This window comes from Sciurus carolinensis, chromosome 5 (genome assembly GCF_902686445.1).
Source record: "Sciurus carolinensis chromosome 5, mSciCar1.2, whole genome shotgun sequence".
NCBI lineage: Eukaryota > Metazoa > Chordata > Mammalia > Rodentia > Sciuridae > Sciurus > Sciurus carolinensis.
In genome coordinates, this window is record NC_062217.1 from 111,828,622 (window position 1) to 111,843,592 (window position 14,971).

Here is a 14,971-nt window from a genome sequence, read left to right on the forward strand (position 1 = left end):
CTAATTGAAGAAGTGTTTTGTTATGATCACAGGTGAATTAGGAAAATGAAAAGAATGAGTCGCTACTAAAGAAGTTGGAAAGTAAGCGCTAGCTTTGCTTCCTTCAGCCCTTCAGAGAATTTGGGAAGATCCAACAGAGTTTGATTTTTTGCCATCAAAGTTTGTTTGGAGGTAGAATAGTTGCCTACCAAGTTCAAAACTCTCTGGGCGCAATACCCAGCACAGCAAAAAAAAAAAAAAAAGAAAGAAACAGAAAGTTAGTGTGAAGGAAGAATTACCTAACTTTTTAAAATAGGTAATAGCATTTTATTTAGGTATGTGAGTTAATCAAAGAGAAAATGAATAATAGGCCATTGTCATTCCTTTATGATTTACTAATCATCCATTAGAGCAGTGCTATATAACAGAAATACAGAGTCACACATGCAAACTATATTTGGAATTTTAAACTTTCTAACAGCAATATTAAAAAATAAAGAGTTAAAATTAGTTTGAATAATACATTTTATCTAACCTAATATACCCCAAAATATCATTTGAATGTTATTAATGAGGCAGGGGAGGCAGAAGAATCTCAAGTTCAAGGACAGCCTAGGCAACTGAGTGAGACCCTGTCTCAAAATAAAAAATAAAATAAGAATCATTAATGAGATACGTAAGTCTCCCATTGCTCCCAGTACTGGGACTAAACCCAGTACTGCTTTACCACTGAGCTACATCAAAGTCCTTTTTTATTTTGAGACAAGATCTCTCCAAGATGTCAAGGATTGCTTTGGTTTTTCAATTCTCCTGCCTTAGCCCCCAGGGTAGCTGTGAGATTGTAGGCATGTGCCACCACACCTGGCTTATACTAAGTATTTGAAAGTTGTGTATTTTAATGCCTACAGCACATTGAATAAAACAAATTTCAAGTGCCCAGCAGCCCAACCACATGTGTCCACCATATTGAACAAAACACTAGAATCTCATACCATGTCGGAAGATGACACAGAATATCACATACAATCCAGGACCTAGACTAGAAAGCAAAGCAAACACACATCAAGAGTTAAGCCAAAGCCCAAGGTTACAAAAAAGAAAGGTTCAAATTATGTGTTTGGGGATTTTATAAGAGGGAAATAGCCCTGGGTCTAGTAACCAAGATTTAAACGGGGCCATGAAATATGGTTATAAAAAAAAAAAAGAAGACGAAAACACATTTTATGGGGAAGGAGCTGAAACATAATGCAGTTTTCCAGTTTGTAATTATTATTAGGTAGCTTTGAGAAAGAAATCATCTCCTTTGGGAAATAAACTCAATCTCCTTGCACTTTCCCCCTCCCCTAAAGTTTCAGAGAGACTCAAGAATAGAAGGATGGCCAGGTCTGCTGTATTGAAGCCATTAACTGGCCTCTGGTACAGTAAGAAATACAATATAATACAAACTATCAACCTGCCTCACAGCAAGGATTTCCTGACAAAGGGGATCAGTTAGGCTCATGAGAGCCCTATCCACCCACCTAAAATGCAGGGACCCCACAGGGCTGACTACTAGAACTAACAGGTCCTCACTCCTGGCTCCAGCTGAGACTGTGAATCTCAAGTGCATGTCCCTGAGAAAGAGAAAGGCACTAAGGAGCTGAATCCCACTGAGACTCTGGATCTCATTTGTACTGATTGCCTTGTGGGTTGGTTGGTTTGGTGATATTCATAATGAATGGTGGAAGGGGTACCCAAAACCCAATTGCTCCAATTCTGGAACTGCCTATTACACTGGAAATTGGTCAAGGCAACAGAATCCTGTGGGTGGCAGGAATTCAGTCCTCCTTGAAGGAGTTAACAGTGTGTGGGGTTAATGCTGAAACCCAGCTCTGCTGGCAGTCAGAGCTCTTTCAACAAGCGGGTGTTTCCTGTGTTGGTTCACTATATTAACCTGGGGATAAACTTACTGACTCATATTAGGAGCTGGAAAGCTGGAAGAATTAAGGACAAAAAGTAGGGGAGGGAACTATTAAATTTGCTTTGGGTCCAAAACTACAGAACAAAAAAATCTCCCTGCTGTATCAGCAATGAGGCTGTCTGAGAAGTGGCCCCCACCCTTCTCGGACTTGAAGGTGACAAATAGTCAAAAGATGCTTTAACTCATCATAAAAAACTGCAAGATCATGACAACCCTCCAGTTTGGTTACCTTCCATTCCTTCTGTACAGTCAGGTTTCAACCAGAGGAACAAAACTAGTAGGACATAAATATGAAAAGATTTATGGCAAGTAATTGGTTTGGGTGATTAGCTAGGTGATACTTGCCAGGACAGGAAAGTACAGACAGGGAAGGCCACAGGAAGGACATGTTGGAACTCTTTAAGGCAAGGCCTGTAGCCCTCAGGTAGAACTTCTGGGAACTTCTGGGAAAGTTCACGTCAGCTATTAATGCCGTAGGTGGATTGAATCAAGTCCACCAGGATTAGCTAGGAAAATCTCCCTTTTGAAACTTAACCATTTATAGACATTATTCATATTTACAAAATACATTCCCAATAATACTTAGATTAGTATTTAAATAATCAGGGAATGTGGCCTAACCAAGTTGACACATAAGATTGATTATTATGCTTTCCTCCCCAACTCCTCACACAATCCCTCTTCTACCGCCAAATTTCCTCCTCTGAGAGCTATCACCTGTGTGCAGACTCCAGTCCTCTCCCTACCTGAACACCTGTAACAGTGCATCCTCCTTTGAGCCCACCTCAAAGACTGAGATGGTTAAATTGTAACAGGTGGCTCTTTGGGAAACTTTTCCTTAACAGTCACTTTCATTTCCTCTCTCTCTTCACTCTGCTTCTTTCTAATCCTTTTTGGGTCCCTCCTTTCTCTCTGGTATTCTAAATTTTAAAGAGAAGCCCCACCTAAATAGTTAAGATGCTACCTGCTAAATCTTTCTTTAGATTTGCAGATGATGACTTTTGCTATGCCCCTTCTTAGTCTTTACTTCTTTCTAAAAATAATTACATGAGCTAGCCCCAGACGGCTGAGGTTCAAAGGGTTCTGTTCCAGAAGAGAAAGGAGAAACGCCCCAATGATGAAGATCCTGCTCAGCACACAGCCTTCCTGCCTGTCTCCTCCCTTCCTTCCCTATAAAACTCTGTGCCCCTGAGACCTCCAAGATGCTGCTTTGTGTCCCTCCACCATCTCAAGATTGCCAGCCCTTAAACAAACCTGATTCCTTCCTACCAACTCATCTCTGGAACATTGGCCTTCTAGTGGTGGTCAGCCCAGACTTATCCCAGCAACAAAACCAAAAAGGAGTTCCAAGGGTTCAGAGCTCTTTAGAGTCAGGGGGTCATAGTTAAGCAGGACTCAGACACATCCAGAGCTGAACCTTTGATCTGGACTTCAGACAGACCCATCCCTGGATGCAAGTTGACCAAGTTGAGCATTGAGAACCTCTACACCTTCCCCCACACTACTTAGATACTGAGACTATGCCCAATCCCTTTCTCATAAAACAGCTTAACTTCCAATAGCATCAATCTTAATTCCAGATTAATAAATTATGTCATTTCCAACTCCCTTGTAGTTTAAAGGTACCATTTTGTAGGACCTCGGAACACATTTTCAAGATGCTTGAACCTGTTCTCCTGAATTATGATCCTAATTAGCCCCCTATATATGTTTGTGTGTGTGTGTGTGTGTGTGTGTGTGCGTGCACGCACGCATTGGCTGGGTTGATTTTATTCTCAGTCAACAAATCCCAGAGAGTGTTTCACCCTTGTTATTTCCTTAGTATTTGTGACATTTCAAATTATTACTTATCATTTTTTTCTGTCACTTCCCTGGGATTATAGAATCTTGTAAGTATGAGTGGTGTCTGATATCTTGGCACCCCTAACACAGATGAGACCTTATGAATGTGTGTCATAATGATTTTTTTTTTTTTTTTTTTTTTTTTTTTTGCGGTGCTGGGGATCGAACCCAGGGCCTTGTGCTTGCAAGGAAAGCTCTCTACCGACTGAGCTATCTCCCCAACCCATGTGTGTCATGATGAAGAGCTCATTTGCAATGTACAAACCAGGAAGTAAAGACCCTCTATACCCAGCTTTACTCACGCTGGGGTAGGACAGAAGAAATTTTAAAAGATAGGTAAAAAGGAGAACAAAAGGACGGATAAGGAGACCACGCTCTAAAAGTCTTGTACTAAAGTTCCTCATATCTTTCCTCCCCAAGCCAGTTCTGTCTCCCAGGTTTATCACTCCCAAGTTTCTGGGAGATCTACAAATCTTCACCCACAATCTTAAAATTACTAGAAATCTATTCACTTATTAAAATAACCTTATAAACTATTAATTAGCACACTAACATATGTATTTGTTGAACAGAATTTTTTTTTTTTTTAACAGGAATCCTTGGTCAGAGATTGACTCTGGAGATCTAATAAATCAGGTCTGAGCACTCATCCCCCAAAAGCAAACAGAACAGGTAATGGTGAAAAGCATGTAAGGAACTTCATTCAGTATTGCTACTCTGGGAAGACAAGGGGAACCATGCCCTCAGTCCTATCTTCAAGGAGCTGACAATGACTTTTAGGTTTTATAGAAAGGGAAATGAGGGCAAGCATTGTGGGTCTTTTCATAGCTGCAGAATCAACTGAACTTAATCTGATGTCTGTCCATTGTTTCAGGATAGGTTGGGCAGGGTTTCTTTCCAGATAAAATTATAAGTTGCTGTTGTGTGAGGGTCACCTTCAACTTATCACTAGGTGTTTATTGGATCAAACCTCATTCCTGGAATCCCAGGTGACTGGAAGCAATGCAACAGAGGCAGAGATGCCAAGTCTTCAATCCTGTTTTTAGCCACCCATTAACATTTGCAGGTGAAAGTAAAGCACCTAAGGTTCTTGTTACAGATTGAGCAAAGGGAAATACAAAACCTACAATATAGGGTGCTTTCTCAACATTCTCTATTGATAAGATAATGGAAAATACATCAATATAAGGGTCCTGAGAATTGCCAGACCACCATAAATCATCTTGTGATCACCAGACTGATGTCAGCCCCACACACCTTCCCATGCCCACCCCTCACTCTCAAGATGGCCTGCATTCCCTCTTGACTGTGTACTGCTTGTTTTCCTAAACAAATCTCTGTGCCTCAATATCTAGCAAATTATTTTCTTTCATGTATGTCAAGGACCCCATTGTCCTGAACTGAAGTGCCCCTCTCCAGGACCTACTCATACCACCTCCACCAACAACCCCAAAGATCATCTAGATAAATAAATAATTCAGGCCACATGCCAGGTTCTGTGGTGCCTCAGGGTCCCAAGTACCCAGCTACTTGGGACCCTGAGGCAGGAAGATCATGAGTTCAAGATCAGCCTGTCTCAAAGTAAAATTAGAGAGAATCTGTCTGAAAAAGGACAGGGAACAGGTAGCTCAACAGTAGAGCACCCCTGGGTTAAATCCCCAGTACTAGAAATAATAATAGTAATTCAGGCAAAAAAGTTTTTTCTCCTCAATTCAAGTTTCAAAGAAGAGCTATAAAGAATTAAGGTTATGGCCGGGCATGGTGGCACATGCCTATAATCCCAGAGGCTCAGAAGGCTGAGGCAAGAGGATTGAGAGTTCAAAGCCAGCCTCAGCAAAAGCAAGGTGCTAAGGAACTCATGAGACCCTGTCTCTAAATAAAATACAAAATAGGGCTGGGGATGTGGCTCAGTGGTCAAGTGCCCCTGAGTTCAATCCCCAGTACCCCCTCCTCCCCTCAAAAAAGAACTAATGTTATGGAGAGAGGAACGTTTAGAATTTCATGTCTCTTTCTAGTTCTAATAAGCTATGAAGAGCTATTGTCCAAATCTGGCTTTGTCAGCTTTGTCAGAGATAAGAAATGGTCTTTAAATTCCAGATGCTTAACTGCAACCCAGGGAAAGTTCCTAGCTCTCTTTGCTAACCCTCTCTTCCAAGAAATGTCTGTCTTTCATTCTGAAGGGTCCCTTTCTTTTTCAGGTTCTACAGTTTTGCTGGAACTGCTTGGGAGAGTAATTTTACTTGTGAGCGATTTCTTTTCTAATAACTAACATTTTTTGAGCACTCACAATATGTCAAGCATTATCTCAATTATTCTGCACAATAATCCCATATGGTTGGTAGTTTTATTATCTTCAATTTAAATTGAACAGGCCTGCCAGGTTAGAAAGGCCTGAGCTCAGGTACTACTCTTCTCATTAGAGAAAGCACATCTTGAGCATTGTCCCCTAAGCCTGAAGGACAATAACACCCACTTCACTGCACTGTTATGAGCATCAACTAAGATAAAACAAGTAAAAGTGACTGGCAGAAGCCAAGCACTCAACGAACAGTTAGATAATTTAATGGAAAAATAAGTACACGAAAAGCAGAATCTTTGTATGTTTCTTGCCGAATGCACTTATTCTGCTGTTACAAAGTTCTAAGAGGTCATATCCCAGAATTGATCAAGCAGGACATCTTCCAGGCCTTCTCTGGACAAAACTGGATAAAGAAAATAACCAATGTTTCTCAGATACTGCACAGCCTGCATCAGAATCAACTGGGGAGCTAGTTTAAATGAAAATTCTCAGAACCACACCCTACTCCCATCCCCACCTTCACCTCCATCCACAGATGGGTAGGAAATCTGCTTTTAGACAAATTCAAATAATTCAGACAAACCCCTGAATTTATGTGCAACTGTATATGTAAAGTATGTGAAGTTCATTTTTATCAGAAAGATGCACTTGCATAAAGTCATCTTTTATTAAAAAGAATGCAAAGATGTCTATATATTTTTTTCACTAGAATACTACCAGAACCAGGGTCACTGGAAACATAATTTACTTTTTATAACTTACATGGCATGAGTAATGTCACACCCACAAAAAAATTTACAGTAGTCCCCTTCATATACCCAAAGAAATCAGTAAGTTGTACCTGAGAGTTATCAAAAAGTACAAAATCAAAATCTCAATAGAAAAGGCCTGAGCCAGTATAGCTCCCAAATAAAAAATCACTTTTGAGACTTCAGGGGAAAAAATCATGGGACTGGACTTGTAGTTCAGAGGTAGAGGACCTGTTTAGCTTATGTGAGGCCCTGATCTGATCCCCTGCACAAACACATGTACACACACACACACACATACACACACGCATGAATATATCTGGGCCCATCACAGAATTACTGAATTAGAATGACTAGAGAGAAAAATCCAAGCAATCATATGCTGAAATTTTTCTATAAATGATTTAATTATCTCCCTGGTTGAGAAATCCTGGTAACTATTTGGGTCGCCAACATAAAACATGCTTGTCCCACTTCCAAAGTAATATTGATCTTATTTATCTATAACAAAGTTGTCAAGAAAGCAGGTTGTCAATGTGACTTACATGCTGCTAGTCAGTGCTCAGTTTTCAAGATTTGTCTCTTAATTTATGCTACAAAGAACTATGGGTAAAACATCACATATTTTTAGTAGTGTGAATTCTGCTCACAGCTGGACACAATGTTGAAAGGGCACACAGGCAGTCCCATAAGCATTAGCTCTTTAGCCATCTTGTTTTTCACTACTTCCTCATCTTGAACTCTCTGCTCTCCTTTTCCTAGGCTCATTTTCAAAGTTCTAATTGGCAGATCCAAGTGCCTCCTCATCAAATTGATGACAGCAGGCCTAAAGAAATAAAATGCCTTGCACATTCCTCAGCTAAATGGTGGCAGAGCCAGGACTTGAGTTAGCCTCTGTCTTCACCCCAAGCTCCTCAAGTACTTGTTTGCTCACTGAATTTTGATAAGACTCTTCATCATTCCAGCCCCTACAAGCCAGGTTGGCTTCCTGGACTTGTGATCTAAGTAGGTGCACAAGGCTCAGCTCTTAGAAGGTCCCCCCATTTTATTGAATGCTCTGCAGTCATTGTCTTAAGATTCTTAGTAAGTTTTTAAACAAGGATCCTGTATTTTCATTTTGCACTGGGACCTATAAATTATGTACCCTCTTGCTTAAAAGTGATGATGGCTGCCCCTGGCCCTGGAGAAAACTCTACATCCACCTAGGAAGGTAGAGAAAGTATAGAGCAACACTTCAATTTTCAAGGAAAAATCAGCCCCACCTCAAGGAGACCTCAGCTTCCCTCAGCTTTCTCCTACCTGGACAGACTTCAAGAAGGAAGTCTCCTTCTCCAACTATGTATTAAGGAAGGTATCATTTTTCAATTATCCTTGGGCCCTTGCTGGAAACTGGGGTACTTACATTTCTGTTTAAGTATTTCCTAATGGGAATGGTGACTGTATTAGTCAGCTTTTTGTCACTGTGACTGAAATACTTGAAAGGAACAAGTTAGAGGAAGAAAAGTTTATTTTGGCTCAGGGTTTCAGAAGTCTCAGTTTATGGTCAGCTGTCTCTATCCCTGTGGGCCAGAGGTGAGGCAGAACATCAAGGCAGAAGGGCATGGTGGCTCAATTCATGGCATTCAGGAAGTAAAGAGAGATAGAGAGAGAGAGAGAGAATATATATAATTCCTGTGACCCATCTCCTCCAGTCATGCCCCACCTGCCTACAGTTACCACCGGTACAGTAGACCTTTCAAATTATTAATCCATGAAATGGATTAATTTTCTGATTAGGTTACAGCTCTCATAATCTAATCATTTCACCTCTGAACATTCCTTCTTGTCTCACATGAGCCTTTGGGAGACACCTCATATCCAAATCATAACAGTGACCAATTAGGAGACATTTTAAAAATTCTCTCCTTTCCACTCCAGGTTGTTTTCTGGAAATCAATACTTACAAATCCCTTCATATCAATTATCATCCACTTGTACTTTGACAACTTTATAAACAGTTCCTATTTTGAAAATCTCTTTCAAATAAAACTTGGATAAACTTTTCTGTTTCTCTTGTGCTCATAATGACAATATTATTTTCATCAGTTTAATTATGCTTAGTTATCTTACCTGTCACAGCCAGATCATTCACATTATTTTTTCAAGTCTTGGGTGTCTTATTTTTAATTTGAAAAGGTAACACAACAATTGGAAGCACTTTTTTTCCTGACTACCCCATCCTTGTGGAGGTCCCTTAATATCCAAGAGAGACAACTACTTAAAAGAAGGAACTAATACATTTTGTTATAAGCATATTTTCATGAAACCATTTTAGAACTCAAAAACACCTAATAAATAACCAATTCAATGTTCTTATTTTCCTCACAAGAAGAGAGAATGTGATTTGCTCAGCAAATCATGTTAAATTCTTGACACACAGGAAGAGATTCCAGGGTTACTGACCCCATCTAAGTCACTGTCTTAGCATATTTAAGCTTAAGTAGTTCCAAGTAAGTTAGAGCAATGATCACTAAACACTACTGTAGAGTTTAAAGAATGACTTCAGAAACTGAAGTAGCATATGATGGTAAACAAAATTAAAAATCCTCTACTATTCTCCTTAAAGATGACAGAAATCAGTATTATATAATATGCAACCATTAAATAAAAATATTCCTTTCAGGAACACACAAAATGCCACACATTTATCTTTTAATAATCTGGATTAAAATCCTTAGTAACATCATCATTGTAAGACAAGACTACACTTTGCTATGCCAGATTTTTCTTATGAAGCTGTCATGAACGTAGGACATGTGATCTGACCAGTGTAACCAAAGCAGAAAAGCAATCAAGAGTCATGTGGAAACTACTTAGATATCTCCTGTGCATCTTTTGATCCTTTGATCATCCACACATCTTGGTTATACCTGGCATACTACCTTCATCACTCTGATTTATTTGTACTTAAGAAAGTATATGCATACCCTCATGAGACTATGAGCTTCCTTCCCCTGCCACCTTGGTGCTGGGGATGGAACCTAGGGTCTCATGCATGCTAGGAAAGCATGCTACCACTGAGCCACATTTACTGAGCCAAATCCCCAGCCCCAAACTATGAGCTTCTTAATGGCAGGAACCTTGGGGTTGCAGTTCAGTTTTTCATTTCTAGCATCTAGTGCACTGCTTGGCACACTAAGATTTCTGCCATTTTTAGGGAGAACAGTAGAGGAATTCATTCATTCATGAATGAATAATTATCTTATGGAATTCCTGTATTTTCATATTGTCGTATTATAGAGAAAAAAGTGGCAAAAAGGGATACAGCAGGAAAATATGTTGTACATTTTTTTTTCAGTGCTTGGATCAAATGTATAGCCTTGTGCATGCTAGGCAATACTCTACCACTGACCTACACCCCAGCCCATGTTATACTTAAAAAAAATAAAAAGCCTTCTATACCTTGCACAATGTTAACAATGTAGCAAATGTAATTAAGTGAAGAAACAGTAAGGACAGGCAGACATTTCTCTACTTACTTGCAAGCAAGCCAACTCCACTGGCTAGAGATCCGACCCAGGCTGTTTTTCCTTTCCCTTCACCAAAGCATCCAACCATTCTACATATAAGACTCCAACAGCTAATGGGGATCCGTAACACAAAAACTGAGGTGAAGAAGGAGACGAGCACAATTACCCAGCCCCATCCACCATCAGGTGACTTTTTAAATTCCATTGTAAGATGAAATCAAGGCAGTGTCTTCTGTAGGTCCTAAAAGGAAAAAAAGCAGAAGAGGAAGGCAAATTTAGATTGTGGTAGGTGCAGTATTTTAGATTAAAACATCTCCTCCTAAATTAAGAAATAAAAAGATTCTCTAAACATATACATGAACAGGCACAAAATACTACTCCACTATCAAGTTAGTTTTTTAAATTTCCACTTATGATCTGCAGAAATCATGCATCTACTAGTACAGAAAAATTTTAATTATAAAAAGGCAAAGAGTGGCAGGGCACAGTGGCACACACCTGTAATCCCAATGACTCAGGAGGCTGAGGCAGAAGAATCACAAATTCGAGGCCACCCTGGGCAACTCAGCAAGATTCTATCTCAAAATAAAATTAAAATTAAAAAGGGCTGGAGATAGAGCACATGTGGGTCCAAAAAAGGGGGGGGGCACAAACTGAAGTGTTGTCTTTCCAATCTTGTCCCCTTTCACTGGAGTTTTCATCCCCTCCTAACAGCAGGGAACCATGATTTTAGTTTCTTGGACTCCCAGGAAGTAGACTCTTAGCAAGAAAGGCATTTATTAGGAGCATTCTTGGGTCTGCACCTACAGAAGGGAACAGCAGAGGGAGAAGATATACCGCCAAGCAGTTAAAAGGAAGGGGTTCTAAAGTTGGGATGACTCTTCAGAGTTACCGGAGGGCTGGCCTCATCCCCAATGCTGTCCCTTCACTGGATACAGGCCACCCCTGGAAGGAGTGATAACCTCGGGGGGCAATTGGACCATTAGGGCAATCAGCTAAAGGTCATCTGTCAAGAGCAGTCCAAGCAGCTGGGACAAGGAATCTTTCATTCCTGACAGGGACCTGGCGGGGGCAGGCAGCACATCACAACATTTACCAACATAGAAAAGCACAACCAAGAAAGTATGCTTAGATTTCCCTCTTTTTTGAAACAAAACAAAACAAAAAGAATCATATTGCACATTATACTCTGCACCTTGTTTCATTTACTTAACATCCTTAAAGATTTTTTTCCTAACACACAGAGAAAGCATCCTTACTCATTTTTTTGTTGTTGCTGTTTAAATCAGCACTTAGTATCTCACCATATGGACATATGTTTATTTGTTCCTTTACCTGCATAGCAAATAGGCAAAACTGAAAAAGGATGAAAGGTACACAGTACCCACTGACCTATTTCCCACCCAATCCCTATCTCTTCCTCAGGTAACCAAGCTTGTTTTTTATATCTAGTTTCCTTATGTACACACAAGCAAACTCAAATTTAAGTTTCCTCTATGTCTTACAAGGTATCCTATACACATTGCATCGTATCCTGAAGATCTTCATAATCATGTTTACTACCTTCCTTCATTCTTACTGTTATGCTATAGTCCGTACAGGGCTCTCTCTTAATTTGTTTACTCAGTCCCCTGTGGCTGACCTTGAAAAGCATACTGCAGTGAGTAGTCTACCTATACACACATCTTTTTACTTATGCATATCTGTCAGGCAGAACTCCAGAGGAACTGCTGAGTCAAAGGAACCCTTCCTTTGAAATTGTTAAAAAGGTTTTAAAAATGTATTCCTTCTCTAGTGGGGTTAAATTCCTTCCCTCTCCATCGCTGTAAATCTTTTCAATATTTTCTGGTTATTCATGTTTACTTTCTTTTTAATTAATTAATTAACCCTATTTATTGCAGTGCTGGGGATTGAACGAGGGGGTGTTCTACCCCTGAGCTATATCCCCAGACCTTTAGACAGGGTCTCCTTAATACCTCAGGCAGGCCTTGAGCTTTCCATCCTCCACCCTCAGGTTCCCTAGTCAGTGGCATTACTGGCATGAATCAACATGCTGGCTTACTCTTCTATCTGATCTTCAGAATCAACCTGTTTCCAGCACCACAAACACACACACACACACACACACACACACACAACCTCTTGTGAAAAACAACTGAGATGCTCACAGGGCAGGCACTGGCTGTACGGCTCCATGTCTTCTATGGCCACTTCTGACCACACATGCATTAATTGGAATATGCCTCTCCTGTTCAGACTAAGAAGAGAATGACTGGAGTCATCTGGGAAACAGGGGACACAGCAATTCCTCACACTAGTGGAACAGTAATATGAGCCTGAGAAATCATAAGGAGAATGTATCATTAAATAGAGTGGGTACTGTTAGGAAGTAGTTATTAATGAGCAATGGAAGGCAAAGCAGATCACAGGGTTACTTAAAGTTATTCTTCAAGTCGTTCATGTTACTGCCAAGACACTTCACAGAAGAAGATATATAAATGGTCAACAAATATATGAAAAAATGTTCATCATCTCTAGAAATTAGAGAAATTCAAATTAAAACTATACTGAGAATTCATTTCACTCCAGTCAGAAGGGCAATTATCAAGAATACAAGTAAAAGTAAATGTTATTGAGGATGTGGGGGAAAAGGTACACTGACATGTTGCCAGTGGGACAGTAAATTGGTGCAATCACTCTGGAAAGCAGTACAGAGATTCCTTAAAAAACTTAGAATGGAACCACCGTTTGACCCAGTTATCCCACTCCTCAGCTTACACCCAAAGGACTTAAGCTCAGCATAGTACAATGATGCAACCACATCAATATTTAGAGCAGCTTAATTCACAATTGCAAAGCTATGGAACCAACCAAGGTGCCCTTCAACAGATGAATGGATAAAGAAAATGTACATATACACCATGGAATATTACTCAGTCATAAAGAAGAATGCCTTTATGACTTTTGCTGGTAAATGGATGGATCCGGAGACTATCATGCTAAGTGAAATAAGCCAATTCCCCCAAAACAAAGATCAAATGTTCTCTGTGATATGCAGATGCCAACACACAGTAAGAGGGTGGGAATAGAAGTTCATTGGATTAGACAAAGGGGAAAGAAGGAAAAGGAGGGGAGTATAAGAATAGGAAAGACCCTAGAATAAATTGGACATAACTTTTCTGTGTTCAAATATGAATATTCCACTGTGAATCTCCACATCATGTACAACCAGGAGAATGGGATCCTAATTAGAATGCTATACTTCATTTATGTAGAATTTGTCCAAATATTGTCATGTATATCTAAAAAGAACAAAATTTTTAAATGTTCTGAATAAAATAGAAACAATAAATTAAAAGAAGATTTTGACATGACAAAATTTACATATTCTACCATTGTAGTGTTCATGAATCAATGGATTAAATCTTCCTTAGTTAAAGCACTATTCTGACCATGCTGTTCTATTTTGGGGGAGGGATTTTTAAATTCACAGGTGAGATTTGTCTACTTTTGTTTTTAATTTTTAGTAGGTTTTGGTTTCAAAATTATATTTAGGTTTTTGACAAATTAAAAGTTTTCCTTCTCTAGGTTTGAAAAGCTTATGTGACAGTGGATTTAAAGTCATCAACGGGTCCTCCCACTTTAACTTATTCTTTTAGTGTCTCTTCACCATGCCACTTTTACAGTCAGGTTCAACAAGAGTCTTGTTTGCTTACAGGTTTTGCCAAGCCATTCCCTTGACTGTGATTTCATCAGATAATAGGTAAGGACAGTGGAATACCATTCATCCATTCACACACTTCCTTAATTAGATGACAGTGCATTTGGCTGCTTCAAGAGGTCATAGCTACACCCATCTTTAACCTGGGCTGTAGGGAATTTCTTCACTTCGAATTCAGAGCACGAGTTGAAACTCATGTCACGACCTGTCAGGTCTATGTACAAATTAACTTTCCATAATAATTGAAAGTTTTAATAATTGAAAATTGAAAGATGTTAAGAATTTGTGTCAACAGCTGTAGAGTCTCAAATGCAATCAAGCAACACGATTATGTTAAAAGGGAAAATAATTCAAACTTCCAAACATGGAGATCTTTTGAAATAATCAGTAATATTCTCCATCAGAAGTTTACTGTTTCTAGTACCTACTCCAGTATAAAAGTAAACAATGTAATTCTAGTCCTTCTAATGACAATTTAGTATTTTAAAATTTCTGTTCAGAATCCCCTTTATGTAGACTTAATGTAATCTTATTTCCCCAATTAGATAATATATGATAGAAATAATCAAACATCCAACTTAGTGAAACCCTGTCTCAAAATAAAAAAATAAAGGGCTGAGGAGGTAGCATGCAGCTCAGTGGCAGAGCAGTCCTGCATTCAATCCCAGTATGGAAAAAAAAAAAAAAAAAAAAAAAAGAAGAAGAAAAAGAAAAAGCAAGCTCAAGAAACTAATGAGACTAAGAGATTGTACAAAAACAAATGCATATGGGATCATCTTTCATTGAAATTCTCAAATCATTGCACTTTAGGAAAAGTACAGACATAGGCAGAACAACAGAATCACAAAGAAAGCCAGTATTTTCCAGAAGATGAAAGTAAAGAGGATTCTCTTCCTTATCAGTGTTCAAATC

At 39.2% G+C, this 14,971-nt stretch overlaps 1 protein-coding gene across 1 annotated transcript in view; it reads right to left on the reverse strand.

Moving 5' to 3' along the window:
• Slc16a9 (solute carrier family 16 member 9) overlaps positions 1–14,971 on the reverse strand; it is a 57,133-nt gene that overhangs the window by 23,425 nt on the left and 18,737 nt on the right. The window contains 4 exon segments of the mRNA XM_047553122.1: positions 10,348–10,416; positions 10,419–10,476; positions 10,478–10,579; positions 12,507–12,674. Of these exon segments, the coding sequence (XP_047409078.1) occupies positions 10,348–10,416; positions 10,419–10,476; positions 10,478–10,543 (193 nt within the window). The 5' untranslated portion in view covers positions 10,544–10,579; positions 12,507–12,674.